Here is a 23,055-nt window from a genome sequence, read left to right as displayed (position 1 = left end):
GATCTGTAGATCCCCAACCATAAATAAAAGAGATCTCACGTTCTCCTCTCTAGTGATGATTCACACGGCGGATGAAGCAGCAATGTACCTCCTCTCACAACGCGTTCTTTCCTCACTTTCGCACACCACCACCACGTAGCAAGGGTAGTCCTTCTTGCTACCCTCTTGCACCAGCGAGGGGGATAGTCGGCTGAGGAAGAAGTTGGGAGAGAAGTCAATGAGGTGGCAGCTATTGGGTCCACCAGCCTTATAACCCTTTTAGTCCCATATCCCTTTTATATAGAGCCTTTTTTGCTAACCCTAGTGGATTGTGCTCTTTTGGGTATTAGATCTCTATCTAATTATCCCTAGCTTAATGAAAATTAGATCTCTATCTAATTATCCATTCTAAGTTTTTATTGGGTCTCACCCAATAGATCTAATAAAACAGGGGCTTATTGGATATCACATATCCAATGCTCTATTCATTGCATCATCCACCATATGTGTGTAACCCTCTAGGTTCATTACCGAGCTGGTTATGAGTTGCATGTGTCAGAACTTCTTCTTATTCAATGAATTATCATCCCATAATTGTAACACCCCACTTAGTCCCAAATCAGAAGTGGGCAATGACTATGATTGGCTTATATGGGCCTGATGAGTGTATTATGACAGCTCCTACTTAAGCATTTTGGTCCATGGTTGAAGGACCAAAATGAAGTTATTGGCTAGTTAGCTCATCAGCCTCGGATCGTGACAATAATAACTCACTCAACTCATCGACTATGAATGTACTAGGCTACTACGGGGACTATATATAAACTACTCGAAGAGTGAATAATTATTTATTTGCCCTTTTAAGGTTGGCTACCACCACTCCTAATTATCACATTCAAGAGGCTTGAACCTATCTTAAATTAAGAATATTATAATCCATTAGCAATCCAATCTAAGATCCAAACTAATATTTGATAATACTGAAAAATATTCAAACATCATAATTTCATATCCATAAAACTCGTGCAGTTTATAATCATACATCACATTACTCAAACATTTATGAAAACTCAAGTCAACTTATGTTAGGACTAAAATCGACACTAAGAGGGGGAAATTAGTGTGTACGATAAAAATTACATCAATTCGAAAAATTCAATTATTTGAAAAAGCTTGATTTGATTAAACCCATTTCGAAAATGATATTGAAAGTGTGCTTCACTTGAAGTAAATGTAATAAACAATTAAAACAAAGATCAATAGTAATGAATAGTGATAGGGGTAAAAACGGTGATGTGACACGTCATGACAGTAGCACCCTGAGCGACACGCTGCCCGAGGCACGCCATACCCTGCAGCAGCTCGGCCTCCCACGCAACCCCAGTGGCAATGTCAGACGCCACCAAAGGTACAGTCCTGCCTTGCAGACAGCTACGTCAGGTAACATCAAACCTCATATATAAATACCCCTGAGTCCTAAACAGAAAGGGGGGCACACTCACACTCCACACTTGGAAGGAGGCATCTCTTCCTCCAAAACCCCCTCCACATCGCTAACTTAGCCGTCGGAGGGGTCGGGCCGAGCGTCTCGGCCCGACCTTTGTGCAGGTACCAGACGGTCGACTCTTCAGGTGCTGTGGCCGACCTGCCGACCCGAGCTGCGGCCGACCTGCCGACCCGAGCTGCGATCGACCTGCGGACCCGACGTCCCGACCCGAACCGCCACGCACAGCCGCCGGGAGACCTCGAGGAGCGCCCCTCACGGAGATCACCACCTTCTGGACCCGAACCAAGCCGCGATGGCCCCGACGCCACGGCTAAAAAAGTTACTTTCCGTAACAGAATGGCGCTAGAGGAAGGGCCCGGAATGACGGTACGTTAGTCTTCTTCTTGGTTGCTCCACTGCAGCCGACCTACACCAACAGCAGCGACTTCTGGGGTTGTTCTCGGCTCCTCGGCCCCACGCGCGCGGCTCGGCCCCACGCGCGCGGCTCGGCCCCGCGCGCCTCCGCCCGCATCGGCCCCTCGGTCCCACGCGTGCGGCCCGCTGGTTGCTGGTCTCCGCCAGGGGATACAGCCACTCGATCAAGGGCCAGACGCTCTCGCCGGACGACGTCGTGGTCCAGATGAGTCGCGGCCGGATCGCGCCCCGCCTGGAGCCGACGTGCTCGCCGTCCACGGGCGAGTACTATGTCGACGCCTCGGGGGGTGATCTCCAGGTCGATGTGTTGAACTGGACGCTAGCCAACGGCAGCCTCGCGCCCAAGTCGTGGACCGACTACCTCTACTTGTCGGTCGGCAGCACTCTCTCCAACGCCGGCGTAAGCGGGCCAGCCTTTCACCACGGACCTCAGATCAGCAATGTCCACGAGCTCGATATGGTCACAGGCAAGGGCGAGCTGATAACATGCTCAGAAGAGCAGAACTCAGAGCTGTTCCATGGAGTTCTCGGTGGTCTGGGACAGTTTGGGATCATCATCAGAGCCCGGATTGCACTGGAGACAGCTCCTCACGGGGTGAGATGGATCCGAGTACTGTACTCAGACTTCGCGGCCTTCACCAGAGACCAGGAGCTCCTCGTCTCGCTCCACAGCGCCCACCGGAGCGAAAGGTTCGACTACATCGAAGGCTTCGTCATCATTGATGAAGGCCTCATCAACAACTGGAGGTCGTCCTTCTTCTCCCCCAAGAACCCTGTTAAGGTAAGCTCTGTTCACTCCAACACGCTGCTGCCTCGGTGCCTCGGCTCCTCGGCCTCGTGCGCAGCCAGCAAGCAGCCTCGCTGCCTTGGCCACTCGGCCTCATGCGCGGCCAGCAGCCTCGCTGCCTCGGCCACTCGGCCCCATGCGCAGCAAGTAGCACGCTGCCTTGCTGCCTCGCTACCTCGGCTCCTCGGCCTCACGCGCAGCCAGCAAGCAGCCTCGCTGCCTTGGCCACTCGGCCTCATGCGCGGCCAGCAGCCTCGCTGCCTCGGCCACTCGGCCCCATGCGCAGCAAGTAGCACGCTGCCTTGCTGCCTCGCTGCCTCGGCTCCTCGGCCTCACGCGCAGCCAGCAAGCAGCCTCGCTGCCTTGGCCACTCGGCCTCATGCGCGGCCAGCAGCTCGCTGCCTCGGCCACTCGGCCCCATGCGCAGCAAGTAGCACGCTGCCTTGCTGCCTCGCTGCCTCGGCTCCTCGGCCTCGTGCGCAGCCAGCAAGCAGCCTCGCTGCCTGGGCCACTCGGCCTCATGCGCGGCCAGCAGCCTCGCTGCCTTGGCCACTCGGCCTCATGCGCGGCCAGCAGCTCGCTGCCTCGGCCACTCGGCCCCATGCGCAGCAAGTAGCACGCTGCCTTGCTGCCTCGCTGCCTCGGCTCCTCGGCCTCACGCGCAGCCAGCAAGCAGCCTCGCTGCCTCGGCCACTCGGCCTCACGCGCAGCCAACACGCTGCCTCGGCCACTCGGCCTCATGCGCAGCCAGCACGCTGCCTTGCTGCCTGCTGCCTTGGCCACTCGGCCTCATGCGCGGCCAGCAGCCTCGCTGCCTTGGCCACTCGGCCTCATGCGCGGCCAGCAGCTCGCTGCCTCGGCCACTCGGCCCCATGCGCAGCAAGTAGCACGCTGCCTTGCTGCCTCGCTGCCTTGGCTCCTCGGCCTCACGCGCAGCCAGCAAGCAGCCTCGCTGCCTCGGCCACTCGGCCTCACGCGCAGCCAACACGCTGCCTTGGCCACTCGGCCTCATGCGCGGCCCGCAGCTCGCTGCCTCGGCCACTCGGCCCCATGCGCAGCAAGTAGCACGCTGCCTTGCTGCCTCGCTGCCTCGGCTCCTCGGCCCCGCGCGCGCCTCGACCCCTCGGTCCCACGTGCTGTCACGACCTTAGCTGGTTTTGCCTAAGGCGTGCGGCACCCTCGCGCGTCCGTCCGCAAAGGTCAGCCTCCCCGAAGCCTCCCATTGTCCCTTAGGACCAACAAAAGAGAGAACGGGTTAAAAAGAACGCCTCAATCGGGATCCACAAGCAAACATGTCCGAAAAACACTTCATAGACAATGCAAATTACAAACAGACTTTACAAGCTCTGAACAGTTGCACAACAAAGGGTAAAATGGTCCATTACAGACCGAAAAGCTCTCACACGTGTCCACATGACACAACCTTTATTTACAAGCCTAAAGAGGCCACCAACCCAACTAAAATGGGACTTATAAGCCTTCGGCCGCCCCTCTACCTGCTGTACAAGGCATGAACATGCCAAAAGATAACGAACAGACATAAGCATTACATCCAACATCTTGTTTAGAAGTTTGTCCGTTACATTCTCCCCCACTTATCCCTTCGACATCCTCGTCGAAGCCTTTGTGAACACTGCAACTCTTCGCCTTTGCTGAGTCTTCAATCTTCTGCTCCAGCTGCAATGCGCCTCCTGGCTCCCAGCTGCTCTCCGCTGCTGTTTCTGAGTAGTCGAACCTTTGATCCGCCATGTTGTTTCAACTCGCCAATGACTCTGACTCTGGTGTGGGGTTGGCTGAGTTATATTGATCCTCGTTGATTCCTGCGGATCCACCAAATGAAGGAAAAGACCATCCTTACTGCGCCAGTCTCTCAAAATTTCCCCATACTGCTTGAACTGGGTGGATGCTTGTTGGAGCTTTAACGAGCATCGCCTCGCAAACTTCCGAAGTTTTGGGTCCTTCCTCCACAAAATCTGCTCATTGACTCTTCTTTCAGTTAGTTGTCACATCCAAGTAGGTTCGCATCACTTCCGCTTTCGATTGGCATTTCGTAGGGAAATGAGGCGGACAATCTACTCTCAGTAGCACTGATCACCGTTGGTGAGGATTTGACAACTATTGTCTTCCATTATCTTCGAAGGGTCTTTGAACTTGTGCAGCGCTCCTCTGCTGGATAGATAAGAGAATTGGGGTACTCAGTTTCGCCCATTCTCTTAAGAGTTGAGAAGGCAAAAGTTACTTGACTTCGCCCGCCTCCTCGAGGTTGTACTTCATGCATCGAGCTGGTTACTGGCCTTCGCCTGCTCTTTGCTCACACTTCTGAAGCACTTGAAGTGTTTGCACTCCTTGCATTGAGTTAGCTACTGTGATTCACCTTCTCAATGTCATTGAACTTCTGGAATGCAAGAAGTTTTCACCCCAACTTGGAGTAATTCTCTGATAGATGAGATCGCCTCTGGGATTGTACCGTCTTCTCCATCAACCCTGTCGCCTACTCCACTGAGTAGTAAAGGTACAGCACCGTGTACTGCTTGCTTCGTTCCTTGGTCGTGCACCCTTGCATGACCTGAAGTCCTTCACTTACGGCTATCTTGATGAGAAACTTGTTGACACCGGTCTTACGAAGTTTCTTGGCCTCTGCCCTTCAGCCTTGTCTCGGTACTTGGAGATTGCCTTTGCATGCTCCACCTCCTCGGCCCCTTTCACGACCAAGCGCTCTCCCCCCATGAGAGCAAGGGATCAATGACTTGCACGGAAGTCCCGCCTCTGCGGTACCATGGCGCTGCCATGCCCATGGCCCTACTATCCGTCGCCTCGCCTCTGTATCCCTTTTCTTCACAATCAGTAGAGATGTCTCCGTGGCACTCCTCTGAGTCCACCTCCATTCTAACTGATGCTTGATTTTGGGTAGCTAAGTCCCTCTGGACTCGTCGTCGCTTCCTCGCCCCTTTCGACCCCCTGCTTCAACACCACTGTGTTCTCCAAGCAGTCCGTTTGGTCGATGGAAAGACAGACTGCAACTCCCATGCATGGCCTCTGCCATCACGTTGTAGAGTTTGCAGCGATTCTATTCTCCTTAGCTTCCTTGGTAGCAACGTTCGCTTACTCGACCTTGTCCTCTGACTTGTCGGGCTCCCTTAAGCGAATATGAGCTCTGGAGCAGTCCAACTCTCCAGCTGCTTCGATCATACCTCTGCATGATCAAGTCCCTCCCATGGAACTCACTGGTACTTGCATTCGAACTCTTCCCTTGGTGGAACCCAGCCCCCATATGCTGATGACCAAGGTTTTCATCCGATGCAAAATTCGGTGCACGCCCGGAAGACCCGCCTCTGCGGTACCATGGCCTTCACTCCTTGAATCCATAGCCCTTATTGCCGTCGTGTTGTTCACCAAAGCGGAGCTCCCAGTAGCTCCTGATCATACCTCCATATGATCTCATCCCTCACGGGACAATGTCGTGTGCGTCGCATTGCCACAAACTGTTCCACCACGATCCGCTGCACCATGTCGCCTCCTGGTGACATCTCCATTGCATTCTGATCCTTGTGGAATAAACTCGAATTGTGAACCCTCCATGTGTGGCCTCTGCCAATACATCGCAGGGTCTCCTCCACTTTCGAATTTGTTCGCTCCTTTGGCAATCGACCTTCATCCACCCACTCTTGGGTCACACCTAGATGAAGCACCGCTCTAGGACAGTCCGTCGCCTAGTAGCTCCCGAAGTCCACCGACTTCACTATAGTTTGTGCACCATTGTCTGGATCCTGGGCCTCTGCCCCTACCAGCACAATCTCCGCTGCGCACTGCTTCCTTCATGGCAACTTGAATGGCAACACTGTGGCATATTCTTCAAGAGTACCCGCCTCTGCGTCCCCTTGCCTCGTGCTAAGGCCCTTCTGAACCCAACTTTGCCTCCGCAAATTGAGTCGCCTCAGTTCCTCCATTAAATGCTTCTCCGAGTTAAGGTGCATGTGCCGCGAAGCTCCCTTCGTCTTTGGCACCATGCAAGATGAGCCCGCTCCGTCAGAAAGAAGGACCCATGGAACGACATGATCCTACTCTTGCCTCTGCAAGGGTTCATGTCCTTGACCTCTGTCTAAGGAAAGTACTATGCCTCTGCTCCATGTTCCAACTTCTATGCTGGCTCCCTTCATGCGGCTTGGGTACTTCGCCAAGTTACACCCAAGTTGCTCCGCTCCTCGTTTTTGCATTGAGTCGATGGTGGCCCTCGCGCCCACCATTCCACGGGTCAGCCCTCCCTTGAGTCCGATCTCCATATCGACTCTAAGTGTGCCTTCATTTAAGTTGCTTCAGGTTGCTCCCCCACTTGATCTCGCAATGCATCCACCAATGCATTCTCTCGAGCGAGATCAAGCGACAACTCCTCGCCGCTTGCTCGGTCCATCGAGCTTCGTGAAGTTGTTGTTTGTGAGGTACTCCTCCTCAACATGTGAAGTCCGTCTCACATGATTCTCCCTCTGGAGTGCCGAGACTTATCCCTCCTGGATAACTGTCCCGTTGGAGCAACATCTCTCTTCGTTTCGGAGACCACCATCCCCTTGGACTACTCCGATCTGCTGAACAAACTGTGCATTGTTCTGCCTCCTGCAGACGCACTTGCTAGATTGTGCCTCCACGTCAATACAACCACCGCTGCACCCCTCAAGGCCTAGCAACATGCTGAACTCGTTGCACATTTCAGCCTCCTCCGGACGTATCCTTCGCCTACCGAAGAGAAAGTTTCAATGCTCCATGGCACCGAGTCTCGGTCGCCTTGGGATGGCCACGAACATTCCATCGTCCGCATACAAGCCCATGCATGAGTACCAAATTCTTCGAGTTAGCAATTCCCCTCACCTTTGTGAGCTTTGCATAACTCTTTTGGTCGTTGAGCAACTCATTCCACCTTGGATGGTCTCATTCTTGCCAAGCGCCTCGCTTGCCTAGAGCACCATCAAGTATAGTTGTCAACGTTGAGTCGTAGCTCAAACTCAGCCATCCCAGCCTTTGTGCGCTCCGCATTCAACCAAGCTTGCCTGTTCTCGTGGTGCCTCTTGCGCGAAGGGTTGGCCATTCCTCTGAATGCCAATCTCGGATGCTCGCTCCTCTGAGCGACTCCTTTCCCTACATCTCCATGCCCGTTTTCCCTCAGACGGTCGCGCGTGTGCTGACTGCCCTCAACGCAGCCCTGCTAGGTCCCCCACGTTTGCATGTCAAGTGTTTCTATGAGTGCTTGTCCCGCTCTGATACCATATTGTCACGACCTTAGCTGGTTTTGCCTAAGGCGTGCGGCACCCTCGCGCGTCCGTCCGCAAAGGTCAGCCTCCCCGAAGCCTCCTATTGTCCCTTAGGACCAACAAAAGAGAGAACGGGTTAAAAAGAACGCCTCAATCGGGATCCACAAGCAAACATGTCCGAAAAACACTTCATAGACAATGCAAATTACAAACAGACTTTACAAGCTCTGAACAGTTGCACAACAAAGGGTAAAATGGTCCATTACAGACCGAAAAGCTCTCGCACGTGTCCACATGACACAACCTTTATTTACAAGCCTAAAGAGGCCACCAACCCAACTAAAATGGGACTTATAAGCCTTCGGCCGCCCCTCTACCTGCTGTACAAGGCATGAACATGCCAAAAGACAACGGACAGACATAAGCATTACATCCAACATCTTGTTTAGAAGTTTGTCCGTTACAGTGCGCCTCGGCCCCACGCGCGCGACCAGCCCGAGCGCCTCGGCTAACGGCGTAGCTTGCTCCCACGAACAGCCTGCCTGCATCGGCGCCCCGCGCGCGAACAGCCCGCCCGCGTCGGCGCCCCGGGCGCGACCAGCCAGCGCAACCTGCTGCCTCGGCGGCCCCATGCGCGGCCAGCCCGCGTCAGCTCCTCGACTGACGACGCAGCCTGCTGCCTCGGCCCCATGCGCGGTATGCCCGCCTGCGTCGTGCCACTCGGCCGCATGGCCCTCGCGACCACGCCTACGTGGTCAACCCGACGCACGTCGTGCTACTCGGCCGCATGGCCCTCGCGACCACGCCTGCGCGGTCAGCCCGACGCACGTCGTGCTACTCGGCCGCATGGCCCTCGCGAACACGCCCACGCGGCCTGCCCGCCTGCGCCGTGTTCCTTGGCCCCATGTTCCCGAGACAGACCTGCGCGGCCTGCCCGCCTGCGTCGTGTTCCTTGGCCCCATGTTCCCAAGACAGACCTGCGCGGCCTGCCCGCCTACGTCGTGTTCCTTGGCCCCATGTTCCCGAGACAGACCTACGCGGCCTGCCCGCCTGCGTCGTGCTCCTTGGCACCATGTTCCCGAGACGCACCTGCGTGGTCGACCCTCCTGCGCCGAACCCCTCGGCCACACGATGCCGAGCTCCCCTCAGAACGGCCTGCCCGCCCGAGCGGTGTCACTCGGCCGCAGCCTACCTGCGTCGAGCTTCTCGGCCCCACACCGCCGAGTTCACCTCAGCGTGGTCTAGAAAAGCCAGAATCGAGTTCCCGGCTTTTGCCATATTCCTCGGCCATAGACGGCCGAGCCCACCTCAGCGCGGCTTGCCCGCCCGCGTCATACTCCTCGGCAACATGTTGCCCGAGACCACCTCTGATCGGCTTGCCCGACGGAGTTGTGCTCCTCGGCTGCGTGTCGATCGAGACACGCCCACGCGGCCTGCCTGCCTGTCGTGCTCCTCGGTTCATAAGCCCGAGTCACTCTAGTTCGACCACCGACTTGTGACTCGTCGGCTTGGCTCATAGCCCGAGTCGCTCCAATTCGATCTCTGACTTGCGACTCACCGGCTCGGCCGATCACCCGAGACACGCCTACGCGGCCTACCGCTTGATCGTGCTCCTCGCCCGCACGTTGTCCAAGACCACGACCTCTGCTCGGCTTCCCGATTGAGATGTGCTCATCGGTCGCATGTCGCCCATAACCCGAGACACACTCGCGCGGCCTCCCCGCCTGCGTCGTGCTCCTTGGCTCATAGCCCGAGTCGCTCCAATTCGATCTCCGACTTGTGACTCGCCGGCTCAGAGCATAGCCCGAGTCGCTCCAGTTCGATCTTCGACTTGCGACTCGCCGGCTCAGACCATACCCCGAGCCGCCCCAGTTCATTTCCCGACTTGCAGCTCGGCGATCCAGTCATATTACGAGTCGCTCCAGTTCGGCCTCCGACTTGCGACTCGTCGATCCAGTCATATTACGAGTCGCTCCAGTTCAGTTCCCGACTTGCAACTCGTCGATCCAGTCATATAACGAGTCGCTCCAATTCGGCCTCCGACTTGCGACTCGTCGATCCAATCATATCACGAGTCGCTCCAGTTCGGCCTCCGACTTGCGACTCGTCGATCCAATCATATCACAAGTCACTCCAGTTCAGTTCCCGACTTACGACTCGTCGATCCGCTCATTACGAGTCGCTCCAGTTCGATCTTCGACTTACGACTCGTCGATCCGCTCATTACGAGTAGCTCCAGTTCGGCCTCCGACTTGCGACTCGTCGATCCAATCATATCACGAGTCACTCCAGTTCAGTTCCCGACTTACGACTCGTCGATCCGCTCATTACGAGTCGCTCCAGTTCGATCTCCGACTTACGACTCGTCGATCCGCTCATTACGAGTAGCTCCAGTTCAGTTCCCGACTTACGACTCGTCGATCCGCTCATTACGAGTCGCTCCAGTTCGATCTCCAACTTGCGGCTCATCAGTTCAATCATATCCCGAGTCGCTCCAGTTCGATCTCCGACCTGCGACTCGCCGGCCCAACCTGTCCAACAGCCTTATGCTCCTCGGCTCCATTCTCCCCGAAATTGCGTTCGCGCGGCCGGCCTGCCTGCGTCGTGCCCCTCGGATCCTCATGAACAACCCGCCTGAAGTAAGAAGCCGTGCATCGGACTCCCTGCATGCAAAAACCGACGCATAGCTCCTTTCTGGGGGGGGGGCATCTGATAGGGGTAAAAACGGTGATGTGACACGTCATGACAACAGCACCCTGAGCGACACGCTGCCCGAGGCATGCCATACCCTGCAGCAGCTCGGCCACCCACGCAACCCCAGTGGCAATGTCAGACGCCACCAAAGGTACAGTCCTGCCTTGCAGACAGCTACGTCAGGTAACATCAAACCTCATCTATAAATACCCCTGAGTCCTAAACAGAAAGGGGGGCACACTCACACTCCACACTTGGAAGGAGGCATCTCTTCCTCCAAAACCCCCTCCACATCGCTAACTTAGCCGTCGGAGGGGTCGGGCCGAGCGCCTCGGCCCGACCTTTGTGCAGGTACCAGACGGTCGACTCTTCAGGTGCTGTGGCCGACCTGCCGACCCGAGCTGCGGCCGACCTGCCGACCCGAGCTGCGGTCAACCTGTAGACCCAACGTCCCGACCCGAACCGCCACGCACAGCCGCCGGGAGACCTCGAGGAGCGCCCCTCACGGAGATCACCGCCTTCCGGACCTGAACCAAGCCGCGATGGCCCTGACGCCACGGCTAAAAAAGTTACTTTCCGTAACAAATAGCAGAAAGAGAGTGCACACCAAATTTATAGTTATTCGATCGTCATGACCTACGTCCACTCTTGGTTCCTCTTCTATTTGTTGAATCTCGGATTTTGATGATGAAGTCAATTGTCATTTGTTATCTAATCTATGTGTTGAGATAAGTGTGCAGGATTAACTACGATGAGAGTAAGACAAGCAGCAGGAGTTGCGCCGGAGTCAAGATCAGGATCACGTTGGGAGTTCGAGAGCTCGACGGAAGTTCGGACGGTCGTCGGAGGTTCAGAGAGAACAGATCCGAGAAGTCCAGAAGCTTGCCAAGCGAAGCTCGTCGGAACTCGCCAAGTGGATCGTCGCAAAGTCCAGGAGTATGCCGGATGTCCGCAGAAGGATCACCGAAGGTTGTCGGTTGATCGTCGGAAGTTGGCCGGAAACTCGCCGGAAGAAGCGATTGACGCATCGGAGCAAAGCTGCAGAAGTTGTCTTAGAGATATTCGTAGTTAGCACGATGATTAAGCATGAAAATGGGAGGTGATCCCATTAGCTTAATCTTGGGGCAATTGGGCCCCTGAAAAGATTCAAAGTGGGTCGAATGGAGTGAGCCATTCGGACCCTGATTGCACCAGGAGGTGCAACCGCCCCAGCCAGGAGGTGCAACCGCCTGGGCTGTGGGGTTGAGAGGTGCAACCGCCCCAGCCAGGAGGTGCAACCGCCTGGGCTGTGGGGTTGAGAGGTGCAACCGCCCCAGCCAGGAGGTGCAACCGCCAGGGTTGCAAGGCTGGGAGGTGCAACCGCTCCAGCCAAGAGGTTGCACCGCCAGAGCTCAAGTTCCGAGCTCTGCCAGGCGATGCAACCACCGAGCTCAGTCTTCGAGCTCTGGCAGAGTGGTGCATCAGCCTGAGCTCAGTCTCGAGCTTTGCCAGGTGATGCATTCACCAAGCTCAGTCTTCGAGCTCTGGCAGAATGGTGCATCAGCTTGAGCTCAGTTTGGAGCTCTGCCAAGTGATGCAACCACCAAGCTCAGATTTCGAGCTCTGCCAGGTGATGCAACCACCAAGCTCAGTCTTCGAGCTCTGCCAGGTGATGCAACCATCGAGCTCAGTCTTCGAGCTCTGGCAGAGAGAAGCAATCGGCAGAGCTCAGTCTTCGAGCTCTGCCAGGCGGTGCCACCTCTCCAGTCGAGAGGTGCAACCGCCTGATCCCAGAATTCTGGGAGTTGATCGATTTGATCGTTTTGAGCTCGAATTTTGAATTGGGTTGGGGCCTATAAATACCCCACCCATTCAGCACTGAAAAGATACAGACCAATACCGAAATCTTGATCTTTTCTGTGATTCTAAGAGCTCAAAAGTGTTGTAAAGCCTTTAAGTCTCCTCCTTCTATTCTTCAAGTTTTCAATTGTAAAGTGAGGAGAGAAAGGTCTGTAAAGGTTGTCTCCTAAGCCTGTCAAAAGGAGAAGAAATTGTAAGAGGGAAGTTTGGCCTTCGCCCATTGAAGGAAGGCACCTAGTTGACGTCGGCAACCTCATCGGTGGAGGAAGCCAAAAGTGGAGTAGGTCAAGGCTGACCGAACCACTCTAAATCTCTGGTTTGCGTTTAATTTCGAGTACTTTATCATTACTGCAAACCTCCCTCATCACTACTGCTCTCTGCGCTTTCACGAACAAGTTCTAAGAGCTGTTCTTCGAAATCTGCATTCAGACGTAACTTCATATTTTCATACATTACAGCTTACGTTTACGTTTGATTCTGCAGAACTGTTTTCCGCGCTTTTACGAACGAGCTTCCTTGCAGTTTACGCTTACATTTTAATCCTATTAATAACTGCAATCTGTCCTCTACGATTTTAAGAACGAGTTTCAACATTTAGACGTAAAACTGCATTCAGACGTAAATTGGCTTTCCTCGCTCAATCATCAGATTTCAGTTCACGTTTACGTCTTGATTTCAACTGCATACTGCCTTCTGTGAGTATACAAACGAGTTTCAAAGTTTAGACGTAAATCTGCGTCTAGACGTAAAACTGCGTTTAGACGTAAATCTGCGTTTAGACGTAAAACTGCGTTTGGACGTAAATCTACGTTTAGACGTAAAACTGCGTTTAGACGTAAAACTGCGTTTAGACGTAAAACTACGTTTAGACGTAAAACTGCGTTTAGACGTAAATCTGCGTTTAGACGTAAATCTGCATTTAGACGTAAATCTGAGTTTAAACGCAAAACTGCGCTTAGACGCAAAACTGCGCTTAAACGCAATCTGCACTTAGACGCAAACTGCACTTAGATACAAACTGAGAATTTGCTTTTGCATCACAATAGTTTTTGAACGAACGCAGCTTTTGGTTTTTAAATTATTATAAGATTTCCGCTGCACTAATTCACCCCCCCCCTCTTAGTGCTCTCGATCCTAACAATTGGTATCAGAGCAAGGTTAACTCTCTAAAGGATTAAAACCCAAGAGAGATGGCATACGCCGGAAACCAAGAGGGGTATTCGATTACACATCCACCCATGTTCAGTGGAACGGACTACACTTACTGGAAGACCCGAATGAGGATCTTTCTTATTTCTATGGATTTTGAACTATGGAACCTTGTTGAAAATGGATTTTCAAAATCTTCTCTTCCAATGATCGATTGGAACGATTTGGAGAAGAAGGCTTTCGCTCTTAACGCAAAGGCTATGAATGCCTTATTTTGCGCACTAGATAAAAACGAATTTAATCGTGTTTCAACTTGCGAAACTGCTTTTGATATTTGGCACACACTTGAAGTGACCCACGAGGGCACAAGTAGAGTGAAAGAGTCAAAAATCAATTTGTTGCTACATTCTTTTGAACTTTTTCGAATGAAACCGAGTGAAACCATTGGCGACATGTTTACCCGTTTCACGGATGTCGTCAACGGTCTAAAAGGACTCGGAAAGAGTTTTTCGGATTTTGAGCTTGTTAATAAGATACTAAGATCCCTTCCTAAGAGTTGGGATCCTAAAGTCACCGCAATTCAAGAGGCAAAAGATCTGCGAAATTTCCCTCTTGAAGAACTAATCGGGTCATTAATGACCTACGAAATGACCTGCAAAGCTCATGAAGAGCAAGAAGACATCCTTCCAAAGAACAGGAAGGATATGGCACTTAAAACTTCTGAATGCCACTTGAGAGAAAACTCAAGTGATGAGGACTGTGATGATGACTTAGCATTTTTGACAAGAAAGTTTAAGAAGTTCTTCAAAAGAAACAAGTTTAAAAACGATGTGAAAAATAAACTTGAACCTAAGAAGGACCAAGTGATCTGCTACGAATGTAAAAAGCCGGGACATTACAAAAGTGATTGTCCCCAAGTCAAGAAAAGAACAACAAAGAAGAAGGCGCTCCAAGCAACATGGGATGATTCGAGCGCATCTGAGGAAGAAGAATCCAACACCGAGCAAGTTGCTCATTACGCCTTTATGGCTATCGAAGAGGAGGTAACGAATTTATTAGATGCTGATTTATCTTTCGATGAATTATTAAATGCCTTCCATGATTTATTTGATGAATGCAAAGTTATAAATAGAAAATACAAGATGCTAAAAAAGGTACATGATAATCTTACTTGTGAGTTTGATAAGTTAAAAGTCGAACATCATGATAATTTAAATTCATGTATCAAATGTCATGATTTAGAAACTTTACAAAAAGAAAACTTGCTACTTAAGGACACCTTGAAGAAATTCGAGGTTGGTAGCAAGTCATTAAACATGATCCTTACAAACAAGGGTCATGCTCCCAAAAGAAGTGGGATTGGATTTGTGAGGAGTCCTCACCGAAATCCAACTACCTTTGTAAGAGGCCCCATCTTACACGTTCAACACCAAACCAAGTGCAACTTTTGTTGCAAATCTGGACACAAGACACATTGTTGTCCATTCAAGAAAACAAGTCCAAACAAATTAGTTTGGGTTCCTAAAGGAACCATGATAAACTCTATGCAACATGATAGAAAATGTAGATCTATTTATGAGGCACCCAAAAGCAAATGGGTACCTAAACATCATTCTTTCTTGTAGAAAACTAAACAATCGCAAGCTAGGAGCAAGAAATGGTACCTTGATAGTGGATGCTCAAGGCATATGACCGGAGATCCATCTCAATTCTCTAAGCTCTCTAGCATAGACGAAGGATATGTCACCTTCGGAGACAACAACAAGGGTAAAATCATTGGCAAAGGAACCATAGGTAACAAATCCAACCTCTCTATTAAAGATGTTTTACTAGTTGATGGTCTAAAACATAACCTCTTGAGCATTAGTCAATTATGTGATAAAGGATATATTATAAGATTTGAATCTAATGCCTGCATCATTGAAAAACCACACAAAAATATATCTATGATTGCATTAAAACAAAACAACGTTTACACTATTGACATCAATGACTTATGTGATGAAATGTGCCTTGCCGTTATGAATGAGGATGCTTGGCTATGGCATAGAAGATTAGGTCATGCTAGCATGAAACTAATCAATCAAGTATCATCTAGAGAACTTGTAAGAGGAATTCCTCATATCAAGTTCATCAAAGATAATGTATGTGATGCTTGCCAATTAGGTAAGCAAATTAGGGGTTGCTTCAAAGCTAAGAATCAAATAAGCACCTCTAGGCCCTTACAATTGATCCATATGGACTTGTTCGGACCAATCTCTACATCAAGTCTAGGAGGTAGCAAATACGCCTTTGTCATTATTGATGACTACAGCAGATATACATGGACCTACTTCTTAAAACAAAAAAATGAATGCTTTAGACATTTTACCAAGTTTTGTAAACTTGTTCAAAATGAGAAGGAATCTATGATTTCGTCAATTAGAAGTGATCACGGTGGAGAATTTCAAAACCATGACTTCCAAGAATTCTGTGAACTCAATGGATACAACCATAACTTCTCTACTCCAAGAAATCCTCAACAAAATGGGGTAGTAGAAAGAAAAAATCGAAATTTGCAAGAAATGGCAAGAACCATGTTGAATGAACATAGCCTACCCAAATATTTCTGGGCCGAAGCTGTAAACACTGCATGTTATATTTTAAATAGAGTCCTAGTAAGACCCTTACTCTCCAAAACTCCTTATGAGTTATGGAATAACAAAAAACCCAATGTCTCATATTTTAAAGTCTTTGGGTGTAAGTGTTTTATCTTGAATGAAAAGGATAACTTAGGAAAATTCGATGCTAAGTCTGATGAAGGAATCTTTCTTGGTTATTCTTCGGTTTCTAAAGCTTTTCGCATCTTCAATAAAAGAACCTTAATTATTGAAGAATCCATCCATGTTGTTTTCAATGAGATTTCAGAAATTAAGAAAAATGATCTTGATGATGATGTTAATTTTGATTCCTTGAATTTAAACGAAACCCCGTCTCCAACTAGCAACTTGGTTGCATCCACTTCCAAAACATCCTTACCCAAGGATTGGAAGTATATAGATGCTCATCCTAAGGAGCTAATCCTAGGAGACACATCAAAGGGGGTTCAAACACGATCTTCTTTTAAAAACTTTTGTGCCAACGCCGCTTTTCTCTCCCAAATTGAACCCAAATGTGTTGATGAAGCCATGAAAGATGATTCATGGATCATCGCAATGCAAGATGAATTAAATCAATTTGAGAGAAATGAGGTGTGGACGCTTGTTCCTAAGCCAAATGACCATTTAGTAATTGGTACTAAATGGGTCTTTAGAAACAAGCAAGATGAAAATGGTATCGTGGTTAGAAACAAGGCTAGATTAGTGGCCAAAGGTTTCAACCAAGAAGAAGGTATCGATTACGAAGAAACCTTCGCACCTGTGGCTCGATTGGAAGCCATAAGGATGCTCCTTGCCTACGCTAGTTGCAATAATTTTAAGTTATTTCAAATGGATGTTAAAAGCGCTTTTCTAAATGGTTTCATTTCCGAAGAAGTTTATGTTGAACAACCTCCTGGATTTGAAAACAATGGCTACCCTAATCATGTGTTTAGATTAACTAAAGCTCTCTATGGTTTAAAACAAGCCCCAAGGGCTTGGTATGAGAGACTTAGCTCTTTTCTCATTGAAAATAATTTCATAAAAGGCAAGGTTGATACTACATTATTTATCAAGAATTTTGAAAATGATTTTCTCATTGTTCAGATTTATGTTGATGATATTATCTTTGGTTCTACAAATGAATCTCTTTGTGAATCCTTTTCGAAGACTATGAGTCATGAATTCGAAATGAGTCTAATGGGAGAGTTAACATTCTTCTTAGGACTGCAAATCAAACAACTAAGCAATGGCATCTTTATTAGTCAAACCAAATATGCTGTGAGTCTGCTAAAGAAATTCAAAATGAACAATTCAAAAGCCATTGACACTCCTATGAGCACCTCCATTAAGTTAGAAATTGATGAGAATGGAGAAAGCTTCGATCAAAAAACCTATAGGGGTATGATAGGAAGTTTACTTTACCTCACTGCCACCAGACCAGACATCATGTTCAGTGTAGGACTTTGTGCTAGATTTCAATCAGACCCTAAGATATCTCATCTCAAAGCAGTCAAAAGAATACTCAGATATCTTAATGGAACTACCAATCTAGGATTATGGTACCCAAAATCAGAAAATTTTGAATTAACAGCTTATGCTGATGCGGACTTCGCTGGCTGTAAACTAGACAGAAAAAGCACATCAGGATCATGTCAATTTTTAGGACATGCCCTCGTATCCTGGTCATCTAAGAAACAAAACTCGGTTGCCCTATCAACAACCGAAGCTGAATACATTGCAGCAAGTGCATGCTGTGCACAAGTTGTATGGATGAAAAACACTTTAGAAGATTACAAAGTGAATCTTAAAGATATTCCCATTAAATGTGATAACACGAGTGCAATATGCTTAACTAAAAATCCTATACAACACTCAAGAACAAAACACATTGATATTAGACATCACTTTATACGAGATCATGTCACTAATCATGATGTAACCATAGAGTTTATTGATACCAAACATCAACTGGCTGATATCTTCACAAAACCCCTATGTGAAGAACAATTTGATTACATAAGAAGAGAATTAGGAATGTTGATGTGTCCGGATACTTAAACTAGTAAAAATTATTTTTCGGATGTTATTACATGCCTTGACAACGCTTGATCAAATAACATGTTGCAAATTATGTGACAAATATTTTTAACCAAATGCATGTAAGAAGTTCATTTTTCGGGCTGTATGCTAAAAATGGGATGTTCCCGTACACTCTTATGAAAACTCTTTGGAAAATGACTTTCCTCCGTCAAGCAAAAACAATAAAGTGATATTTGTGTCATGACTTCCTTTTTATGCTTGATAATGCTATCATGCTTTTTGTTGATTACAAAGGGGGAGAAAAATATGAATTGATAAACACTATGTCATAGCTGAACTGCCATAATCATATCTATGTCATAGTTGCAAATACTTGAGTGATGCTATAAAAAATGTTATGCCATCCTTGCATCACCAAGAGATATGTGAACATGTACTATAGTTTGCATCATGTCTTGATCTGATATTGTAAAGAAAATGCAAACTTACTAGAATATCTCAAATGTGAGCATCATGTAAAAAGTCCTTCGTTGCTTTATATGATTACATGATGAATGGTTACAAACACAATCATACAAACTTGATGATGTATGTCATGGCTTGACATAATTCTTGAAGAGATACATCATGATAGGCATCATGATGGGAGCATTGATAAGTTTAACTGATCTAACTTATCAATACGTCACTTGAATTCTTAGGTCTTGAATTCAAGGTTGACTTATCTCAACTATGGCATATAGATAGGGGGAGTTAAGGACAACTCCTTTATCAATTGATTGTCATCATCAAAAAGGGGGAGATTGTTGAATCTCGGATTTTGATGATGAAGTCAATTGTCATTTGTTATCTAATCTATGTGTTGAGATAAGTGTGCAGGATTAACTACGATGAGAGTAAGACAAGCAGCAGGAGTTGCGCCGGAGTCAAGATCAGGATCACGTTGGGAGTTCGAGAGCTCGACGGAAGTTCGGACGGTCGTCGGAGGTTCAGAGAGAACAGATCCGAGAAGTCCAGAAGCTTGCCAAGCGAAGCTCGTCGGAACTCGCCAAGTGGATCGTCGCAAAGTCCAGGAGTATGCCGGATGTCCGCAGAAGGATCACCGAAGGTTGTCGGTTGATCGTCGGAAGTTGGCCGGAAACTCGCCGGAAGAAGCGATTGACGCATCGGAGCAAAGCTGCAGAAGTTGTCTTAGAGATATTCGTAGTTAGCACGATGATTAAGCATGAAAATGGGAGGTGATCCCATTAGCTTAATCTTGGGGCAATTGGGCCCCTGAAAAGATTCAAAGTGGGTCGAATGGAGTGAGCCATTCGGACCCTGATTGCACCAGGAGGTGCAACCGCCCCAGCCAGGAGGTGCAACCGCCTGGGCTGTGGGGTTGAGAGGTGCAACCGCCCCAGCCAGGAGGTGCAACCGCCTGGGCTGTGGGGTTGAGAGGTGCAACCGCCCCAGCCAGGAGGTGCAACCGCCAGGGTTGCAAGGCTGGGAGGTGCAACCGCTCCAGCCAAGAGGTTGCACCGCCAGAGCTCAAGTTCCGAGCTCTGCCAGGCGATGCAACCACCGAGCTCAGTCTTCGAGCTCTGGCAGAGTGGTGCATCAGCCTGAGCTCAGTCTCGAGCTTTGCCAGGTGATGCATTCACCAAGCTCAGTCTTCGAGCTCTGGCAGAATGGTGCATCAGCTTGAGCTCAGTTTGGAGCTCTGCCAAGTGATGCAACCACCAAGCTCAGATTTCGAGCTCTGCCAGGTGATGCAACCACCAAGCTCAGTCTTCGAGCTCTGCCAGGTGATGCAACCATCGAGCTCAGTCTTCGAGCTCTGGCAGAGAGAAGCAATCGGCAGAGCTTAGTCTTCGAGCTCTGCCAGGCGGTGCCACCTCTCCAGTCGAGAGGTGCAACCGCCTGATCCCAGAATTCTGGGAGTTGATCGATTTGATCGTTTTGAGCTCGAATTTTGAATTGGGTTGGGGCCTATAAATACCCCACCCATTCAGCACTGAAAAGATACATACCAATACCGAAATCTTGATCTTTTCTGTGATTCTAAGAGCTCAAAAGTGTTGTAAAGCCTTTAAGTCTCCTCCTTCTATTCTTCAAGTTTTCAATTGTAAAGTGAGGAGAGAAAGGTCTGTAAAGGTTGTCTCCTAAGCCTGTCAAAAGGAGAAGAAATTGTAAGAGGGAAGTTTGGCCTTCGCCCATTGAAGGAAGGCACCTAGTTGACGTCGGCAACCTCATCGGTGGAGGAAGCCAAAAGTGGAGTAGGTCAAGGCTGACCGAACCACTCTAAATCTCTGGTTTGCGTTTAATTTCGAGTACTTTATCATTACTGCAAACCTCCCTCATCACTACTGCTCTCTGCGCTTTCACGAACAAGTTCTAAGAGCTGTTCTTCGAAATCTGCATTCAGACGTAACTTCATATTTTCATACATTACAGCTTACGTTTACGTTTGATTCTGCAGAACTGTTTTCCGCGCTTTTACGAACGAGCTTCCTTGCAGTTTACGCTTACATTTTAATCCTATTAATAACTTCAATCTGTCCTCTACGATTTTAAGAACGAGTTTCAACATTTAGACGTAAAACTGCATTCAGACGTAAATCGGCTTTCCTCGCTCAATCATCAGATTTCAGTTCACGTTTACGTCTTGATTTCAACTGCATACTGCCTTCTGTGAGTATACAAACGAGTTTCAAAGTTTAGACGTAAATCTGCGTCTAGACGTAAAACTGCGTTTAGACGTAAATCTGCGTTTAGACGTAAAACTGCGTTTGGACGTAAATCTACGTTTAGACGTAAAACTGCGTTTAGACGTAAAACTGCGTTTAGACGTAAAACTACGTTTAGACGTAAAACTGCGTTTAGACGTAAATCTGCGTTTAGACGTAAATCTGCATTTAGACGTAAATCTGAGTTTAAACGCAAAACTGCGCTTAAACGCAAAACTGCGCTTAGACGCAAAACTGCGCTTAAACGCAATCTGCACTTAGACGCAAACTGCACTTAGATACAAACTGAGAATTTGCTTTTGCATCACAATAGTTTTTGAACGAACGCAGCTTTTGGTTTTTAAATTATTATAAGATTTCCGCTGCACTAATTCACCCCCCCCCCTCTTAGTGCTCTCGATCCTAACACTATTGAGACCATCGGTGCACACTAATGGTTATTCTTCAATGGACAAAAACCAACTGCCCTCTTATAACTCTTTTTCCTTTTCATAGGTTTATGAGATAATTTTTACAATCCTCACACCTCTCTTAGAATAATCACAAAGCTAAAGGAGGAGAAGGACATTTAGTACTTTTTTAACACTTTTACAACCCAAAATCTTAAGACTTTTGTTCATACTTTCGTGCTCTTTCATATAGGAAAGAGTCGAGTATTTATATGCCCTAGTGACTTCAAAAATAGAGTCAAAATGTATCTCATCTTGGGTTTTCGGGGTACTGATAATACTACCACTAGTACTGGGCGGTACCACTGCCTACAGATTGATATTGCACGGTATCATCGTCCAGTCTAGACGATACCATTGCTTAACAGAGTTCGAAGACTAGGCTCTGGTAGTACCACCGCTTGATAGCATTAATTGCCGACGGTACCACCACCCAGTTTGGGCGGTTCCACCGCTTGACGTGGCTCCAAGTGACTGAATGGGCCATCCAACCTGCCCAATTCAGCCATGTTTAGAGCCCAGTTAGTCCCTAATTGAGATAGTAGGATTTATCTCAAAACTAACTCAAATTAAAGTCTTAAATATGATAGTTAAGGCTAAAACAATTATGATACAAGCAATCTAAGTTGTCCGACACGTCAATTGTTCAATCGAACTCTCGATGAACTTTTGGTGAACTTCCGGTGAACTCCCAGATATCTTCCAGCGGGCTTTCGATGAACTCTTATTGAACTTCTGGTGAGCTTTCGGTGAACTCTCGATGAACTTCCAACGAGCTTTTACTACATCGTCCGATCCTTTGGTGTATCCCCGGATTCATTCGGCCCGATGCTCGATCATTGATTCTGGCCTAATATTCATTTTTTTTAATTATTTTGTATATTTTATAATTATAATTAGTCCTGTATCACTTATCTCAACACATGGATTAGATCATTAATTCATTAATTGATTTCATCATCAAAATCAGAGATTCAATAATCTTCGCCCTTTTGATGATAACAATCAATTGATGATGGAGTTAACCTTTAACTTCCCCTATTTATATGCCATTGCGACAAGACAAACTTGAATTCAAAAGAAATTATAACCTTTGAATTCAAGTGAAATAATTTCGATCATAGTGATCAAATGCAATATAACATATCAAAATTTCATACATTGTACATCATCATAGTTTTAAGTCATCATAGTTTCAAGTCATCAAAGTATAACATGCATAATTTCATCACTTCATACATGATAACAAATCAACATTACTTTGGACATAATCTATATGATACTAAAGCATTCATCACTTCATGTATGATATCAAAATTAACATCATTTTGGGCATAACATTCATGATACCAAAGCATTCATATTTTCAATCATTTTGGGTATAACATACATAATACTAAAATATTTTTTAACCATTTATCACTTGATACCAAATTCAATATCATTTTGACATGATTCCAAACATTTATCATTTATCTTCCTTTGTCATCAATAAAAAGAAAAATCATTCGATAAAGTGTTTGAACTACCATTCCCACAGTGAAAAAAAGGCTTGACTTTGTACCATAACTCCACTTTTAAGTATTTGGCCGGGTTTACTTACTTAGTTG

The 23,055-nt window shown here is 48.0% G+C and overlaps 1 protein-coding gene across 1 annotated transcript in view; it reads left to right on the top strand.

Moving 5' to 3' along the window:
• Window positions 1-1,244: 1,244 nt before the first annotated feature.
• Window positions 1,245-23,055, top strand: part of LOC135626023 (cytokinin dehydrogenase 5-like) — a 22,382-nt gene continuing 571 nt past the window's right edge. The window contains exons 1-2 of the mRNA XM_065131210.1: window positions 1,245-1,419; window positions 1,888-2,681. Coding sequence (XP_064987282.1) covers window positions 1,245-1,419; window positions 1,888-2,681 — 969 coding nt within the window. The remainder of the gene's footprint in view (window positions 1,420-1,887; window positions 2,682-23,055) is intronic.

This window comes from Musa acuminata, chromosome BXJ2-10, assembly GCF_036884655.1.
Source record: "Musa acuminata AAA Group cultivar baxijiao chromosome BXJ2-10, Cavendish_Baxijiao_AAA, whole genome shotgun sequence".
Taxonomy (NCBI): Eukaryota; Viridiplantae; Streptophyta; class Magnoliopsida; order Zingiberales; family Musaceae; genus Musa; species Musa acuminata.
Note: the sequence above shows the minus strand (reverse complement) of the source record. Positions and strands in the feature narration are given on the sequence as shown.